General features: G+C 45.4%; 1 protein-coding gene across 5 annotated transcripts in view; it reads right to left on the reverse strand.

The window, feature by feature from the left end:
* The window catches only part of ccdc120a (coiled-coil domain containing 120a), a 42,083-nt gene that overhangs the window by 11,767 nt on the left and 23,755 nt on the right, over positions 1 to 6,561 (reverse strand). For all 5 annotated transcript variants that reach the window (XM_046057671.1, XM_046057674.1, XM_046057672.1 and 2 more), the window contains 5 exons: positions 4,155 to 4,269; positions 3,944 to 4,071; positions 2,937 to 3,050; positions 2,140 to 2,281; positions 410 to 466 (listed from right to left, as the gene is read on the reverse strand). In XM_046057671.1, the coding sequence (XP_045913627.1) occupies positions 410 to 466; positions 2,140 to 2,281; positions 2,937 to 3,050; positions 3,944 to 4,071; positions 4,155 to 4,269 (556 nt within the window). The remainder of the gene's footprint in view (positions 1 to 409; positions 467 to 2,139; positions 2,282 to 2,936; positions 3,051 to 3,943; positions 4,072 to 4,154; positions 4,270 to 6,561) is intronic.

Genomic DNA, 6,561 nt, shown 5'->3' on the forward strand with positions numbered 1-6,561 from the left:
TGTGTGTCTGTGTCTGTGTCTCTGTGTGTGTGTGTGTCTGTGTCTGTGTGTGTCTGTGTCTGTGTGTGTGTCTGTGTGTGTGTCTGTGTGTCTGTGTGTCTGTGTGTCTGTGTGTCTGTGTGTGTGTGTGTGTCTGTGTCTGTGTCTCTGTGTGTGTGTCTGTGTCTGTGTGTGTGTGTGTCTGTGTCTGTGTCTCTGTGTGTGTGTCTGTGTCTGTGTCTCTGTGTGTGTGTCTGTCTGTGTCTCTGTGTGTCTGTGTCTGTGTGTCTGTCTGTCTCTGTGTGTGTGTCTGTGTCTGTGTCTGTGTCTGTGTCTCTGTGTGTGTCTGTGTCTGTCTGTGTGTGTCTGTGTGTGTGTGTGTGTTGTGTGTGTGTGTGTGTGTGTGTGTGTCTGTGTGTGTGTGTGTTACCGTTGTCGTGTCCTGTGGAGTCTGATGTCGAGCTGCTCTCTGACCTCACTGTGTCGTCTGGAAACACAAACACAATCAGATTCAGAATAAAAGCAGGAAGAAGCAGGTTTCCTCGTCTTCCTGAAACATCTACCGAGCGTGTGTGCTGATGAATAGAAAGCCGTCAGCACGCCGTCCCGTCTCGCACACCCTGAGGAAAAAAAGCCCACGCAGAGGCAGATCCACCTGGAGATCCGGATCAGTGTTTGATCGTAAGGATCCGCCGGTGTAGGTACCGGATCTGCTCGGGGGCCTGTTGATAACGTCACATAACGTGATGACGTGACAGATTGTGATTGGCTGTACATCGGAGGGCTTACGGACATAGTTTTAACGGGTCCTTGGATCAACTATGGAGACCCCAGAGCCGTTAAATAATCTTTTTTAAGTTAAATAATCTTATTTAACACAGCCCGACAATAGCTGTGTATTAAGGCCCGTTTATACTCCTGCGTAGTGTCTACTTGCGTAGCTACGCCGTAGGCTACGCACGTAGACATGCATTTATACTTGTGCGTCTTTCATTCTGCAATTACACCCCCAAACGCTAGACGGCAGAACCGCTACAGCGTCCACTGTGTTGACTTTTGCCGGCCGAGCAGGCTAACTTCCTGTTAGCGCTCCGCTAACGTAAATGGGGGTAAAATAGTAAACGTGCGGCTGGTGTAGCCTTTTCAAATGTTACCGGCCGAATGGCTCACATTCTGATAGCGAAACGAGTCATTTCGCTCGGGTTGTGACGCTCAAATATATTGATTCATTGTCGCCGTTTTGGCCACTAGTAAAAGTTACTTCAAAGCGCGAACACTTCCTGTTGGCTCGGAGGCGTTGCGAGGCTACCCAGCCGACCAATCACAGAGCTTACGGTCCGCGTCAACTTGACGTGTAGTTACATTTTTGAGGAGGTGCACGTCAGGCGACGGCGTAGCCTCTGCGCAGCCCCGTAGCCAACATCGTTGATTAGACGCAGAAGTATAAATTGCACTTTAATGTTACAGCGCTAATGTTCATATCAAGTTAAGCTAACGGTCGCTAACTTAAGCTACTCGGACAAATTACATAAATGTAGGTCTCAGATCTGCTCGGAGTCTTTATTAAATATTTTTGTCTTTATTTCACATTAACTTTGGCAATATGGAAATAACGTACACACACGCGTTAGCTTAAGTGGATCAACAGCTAACATTAGATACCTGTGTGTGTGTGTGTGTTACCTGTGTGTGTTACCTGTGTGTGTGTGTGTTACCTGTGTGTGTGTGTGTGTTACCTGTGTGGCAGCCTCTGTGTACAGTCCTCTTGCCGTGGTGTGTGTGTTACCTGTGTGTGTGTTACCTGTGTGTGTAAGTGTGTGTGTGTGTTACCTGTGTGTGTGTGGGTGTGTTACCTGTGTGTGTGTTACCTGTGTGGCAGCCTCTGTGTACAGTCCTCTTGCCGTGGTGTGTGTGTGTGTGTGTGTGTGTGTGTGTGTGTGTGTGTGTTACCTGTGTGTGTGTTACCTGTATGTGTGTTACCTGTGTGGCAGCCTCTGTGTACAGTCCTCTTGCCGTGGTGTGTGTGTGTGTGTGTGTGTGTGTGTGTTACCTGTGTGGCAGCCTCTGTGTACAGTCCTCTTGCCGTGGTGTGTGTGTGTGTGTGTGTGTGTGTGTGTGTGTGTGTGTTACCTGTGTGTGTGTTACCTGTGTGTGTGTTACCTGTGTGGCAGCCTCTGTGTACAGTCCTCTTGCCGTGGTGTGTTTGTGTCTGTGTGTTGCTGTTGTGTTCAGAGTCGCTGTGTTTCCTCAGAGCGCCGCTGAATAAAGTTTTCTTCGGCTTCGAACGCTGAGAGTCTTCCTCCTGAAAACACACACAGAGGAAGGAAGTGAAGATCTTATTTGACTTCACATTATTTATTTGAGCCCGACTCGTCTGAGCCAATCGTCCGCGTCCTCGAGCGTCACCAGCAGAAACACGACTGTCACCTGACGAGAACACACGTGAAAAGTGACACGTGAAATGACGCGAAACAGGACATGTTAATAATTAAAAAGATAAAAATAATAAAGATAAAAAATCTGGGTGAAAGAACGAACCAGCACATCCTGCTGCCGGTCATTTCACGGCGAGATGCAGAGAGTCGGAGGCGAGTAAGAAAGTAGCTGCCTGCTCCGATTGGCTGGAGGTGGATCTCTGGCGTCGGCGGTTTTGATGCTTGGTTAAGAAGGTCACACAACAATTGGCGAGCGCTGATCGATGGCTGTTTGACCCCGATCACAGCCCGACGGACAGCGGCTCACAAACTGGGCTTAAAATCGTGAACTAGCGTGACGAGTTGAATCAGTAGAGGAAGGAACACAGACACAGCGGTGGCAGCATTCAGGTTCAGTCTGGTCTCAAAGGTCTCGTGCAGACCTGATCAATCGACCGGTTTAACCGTTATTTATTTATTATTCTAAAGGTCATTTCACGGCGATCGATGATGTCAGATCAACATGGACTCAGAGCTCCTCACCTCTGCTCGACACTTCCTGTTCCCTTGGCGAGACGTCCCACCTCTCCGTCGGACGCAGGGGGGTTTCTCTCCCGCCTCCAGGGGGAAGTCACTGGGCACCGCACCCGTCAGCTCCTGACCAATGAAAACACAGGAAAACCCACCTTCTATTATATCATATTAAACTCACTCAGCAGTCGCTTCTTGTACTACAATTCCTCTCCCAGGCCCGGGGCGAGTTCAGACTCAAAACGCTTTACACCCGTTTGAGGTAAGTTTTCTTCTGTTTGGTGGGCGTGTCCCAGGTGTTACCCAATCATCTGCGATAAGTTTGTTATTGTGCTTTTCCACATTTTATGACTTATCTACAGTGTTATAATGTTGGATGTTCATGTTAAACATGGCCAAAGCTTCAAATATGAGGTTAAAGTATTTAAAAGAAATCCCTGTGAGCATAAACCTCAGGTTTCCTCCTGTTCTGAACGCTCTGTTTTCAACTGCTGTTTCTACCAACGGCTCCGTAATACGACACCAGGAGCCAGACGGAGCCGCTGTTCCATATATGGTCATGTGCTCCCATAGCAACGTCACGGCAACGCTCAGTCTGCCTGTTCCGCCCAGCGACAACAACAGCCTGGTAACATGTTTCAGGCCAATCAGAAGACAGTGGGCTTTGAGAGGGGGGCCTTAAAGAGACAGGAGCATCTACAGCTTGTTTCAGACAGAGGCTGAAATGAAGGCCTACATGAAGAGACAGTATAAGATAGAAAATGATTGTTTGAACTTTGAATGATGCAAAGCTGCCATACAGGAGTCACAGAACTATAATATAGGACTGGAAAAGCAGTTTAATGGGTCTCTCTTAAAAAGGCAGGAAAATACAGAGCGCTCGCAGCACCACTGTTTCCATTGAAAAAAATGTTTTGCTACGTTTTGTTGGCGCTGAACTCGCCCCAGGATTGAGAGGACCAGAGATCCAGGAGAACAATCCCTGTTGGAGGGAGGAGTCTAATTATGACATCACTCACCGCCTCTTGTAGACAGATGCGTCTCAGCTCAGCCAATCGTGCGCTCAGCAGCGCCTGCAGGCTCCGCCTCCTCTCCTGCAGCTCTGCCATTCGCTCCCTCTCCTTCCTGTTTGTACAGGTGAGAGGGTCTGCACACACACACACGTAACAGGTAACACACCTGTCCTCATTAACATATAGTCACACATATATTGTTGTTGTTTGCTCTCACCAGGTGCTGAGATGAGTTGACCTTTGACCTCCATGGCTTGTGTTTCCCATGTGGTCCCGCCTCCTCCCTCCTCGCTGCTCGACTCCTGTTCGCCGCCCCACACACACTCACTCACCTGCAGAACATGTTCAGTTCCGATCACAGGCAGGTAAACAAAGACAACACAGGTGAAGCAGAGTTACTGAGTTAAACTGAACCACATGGGACAAAATCATATTCACAAACAACCGAGACGCTTCATTGATTATCTATCCATCCATCCATCGTCAACCGCTTATCCTGCGTACAGGGTCGCTGGGTTCATTGATTATCTTTATCTCGTAATAAAAGAGCTTAATCTCGATATAATGAAAACGCTCTTTTAAAATTATGAAATCTTTCATCTTATAATAATGATGATGATAAATGTTCAATTAAATGTTATTTATATAGCGGCAAATCATAACAGAAGTTATCTCATTGCACTTTCATACAGAACAGGAGCAGACTGAACTCTTTATAATATTTACAGCAGCTCCCACCATGAGCAGCACTTAGTCATCGTGGCAAGAAAAAAAACTTCCTTTAAACAGGTAGAAACCAGGAGCAGAACCTGGACTCAGGGCTGGCGGCCCTTTCCAGTTTGGACAAGCCTGCTCTCATTCCTAGGGCGTCAAATACCTGCGCTTGGTCACATCCCAACGCAGAAGGCAGCCTTTAGCGTCATAGTTCAACACTAAAAGTAGGCCTAGTATAAATATCAGAAAAGTCTGCGTCAGCCGACCAGTGTTCGTTTACTGTGTAAAACAAAAAGTCACCATTAACTCTTCTTAATTATGTTACATAAGTTAAATCATGTAAGTAACATAGCCCAGACCATGGTCTTTTCCTAACTAGGGCTGCACAATTTGAAGAAAAGGTTATATTACGGACATTATTACAATTTGCAAGGTATATACATTATTACAATTTGCGATTTAATAGTATCATGAGTCTACTTGTTTAGTTTTCAAGACAAATGCACAAAATACCAACCAAGTAGTTTTGGTGCCTAAAGCTGACCAAGTAGTTTTGGTTTCTAAACCTAAACAAGTAGTTTTGGTGCCTAGGATTTCCTATGATGCACTGAGCTCCTCTCTCCTCTACTTTCTCTCCCTCTGTATGCAACCTCATCCCATTATTGCATGTTACTAACACAACTTCTCCCCTTTCTGGTAGTCTTGTGCTTTCTCGTCCCTCTCCTCTCTCCTCCTATCATTTCCTGCAGGTTTTCTGGCTCTGGAGCTGTGGAGTCTGGATCTGTGGCTGACGGGTCACCTGCTGCCCCCGTGTTCCTGCTCGACACCCTCTGCTGCAACGACTATTGTTGCTAGTCTTATTGTTGTTGTTATAATCATTAACATTACGATTGTTACCATTAACACTATTATAAATATCTGTACCATTTTTCATTTAGTTTATAGCAACATCACCTTCACTGTCTGTACCTCTGTGTGTATATTGTGTAGGCTGCCTCCCTCCCCTCTCTCTCTCCTTACATCCCTCTCTTTTTCTCTCTGTTCCTCTTCTGCTCGAGGTTTCTGCCTCTTAAAAGGAAGTTTTTCCTTGCCTCTGTCGCCTAGTGCTTGCTCTTGGTGGGAACTGTTGGGCTTCTGTAAATACCATCATAGAGTACGGTCTAGACCTGCTCTTTTATGAAAAGCGCTGTGAGATAACTGTTGTTGTGATTTGGTGCTATATAAATAAAATTGTATGTATAGTATTTGAACACCCTGCTATTTTGCAAGTTCTCTGACTTAGACATCATGGAGAGATCTGAAATTGTCATCGTAGTTGCATCTCCACTGTGAGACATAATCTAAAAAAAATGTATGATTTTTTTAACTATTTTTTAACGATTTTTTAACACAAACTCTGGAGGTTTTTAAGAAGGGCCTAAAGACTTTTTTATTTCAAAAGGCCTTTTAACAGTCATGGTTTTAAATTTTTTGTTACGGTGTTTTATTGCGATTGTTAATTTCTGGAACTGTTTTTAACCCCTTGTTGTTGTAGCACTTTGAGATTTCCCTGAAATGTAAAGTGCATTATAAATAAAATTTATTATTATTATTATTATTAACTATTTATTTGTATGATACAGCTGCAAATAAGTATTTGAACACCTGAGAAAATCAATGTTAATATTTGGTACAGTAGCCTTTGTTTGCAATTACAGAGGTCAAACGTTTCCTGTAGTTTTTCCACCAGGTTTGCACACACTGCAGGAGGGATTTTGGCCGACTCCTCCACACAGATCTTCTCTAGATCAGTCAGGTTTCTGGGCTGTCGCTGAGAAACACGGAGTTTGAGCTCCCTCCAAAGATTCTCTATTGGGTTTAGGTCTGGAGACTGGCTAGGCCACGCCAGAACCTTGATATGCTTCTTACAG

This window comes from Micropterus dolomieu, linkage group LG08 (genome assembly GCF_021292245.1).
Source record: "Micropterus dolomieu isolate WLL.071019.BEF.003 ecotype Adirondacks linkage group LG08, ASM2129224v1, whole genome shotgun sequence".
Taxonomy (NCBI): Eukaryota; Metazoa; Chordata; class Actinopteri; order Centrarchiformes; family Centrarchidae; genus Micropterus; species Micropterus dolomieu.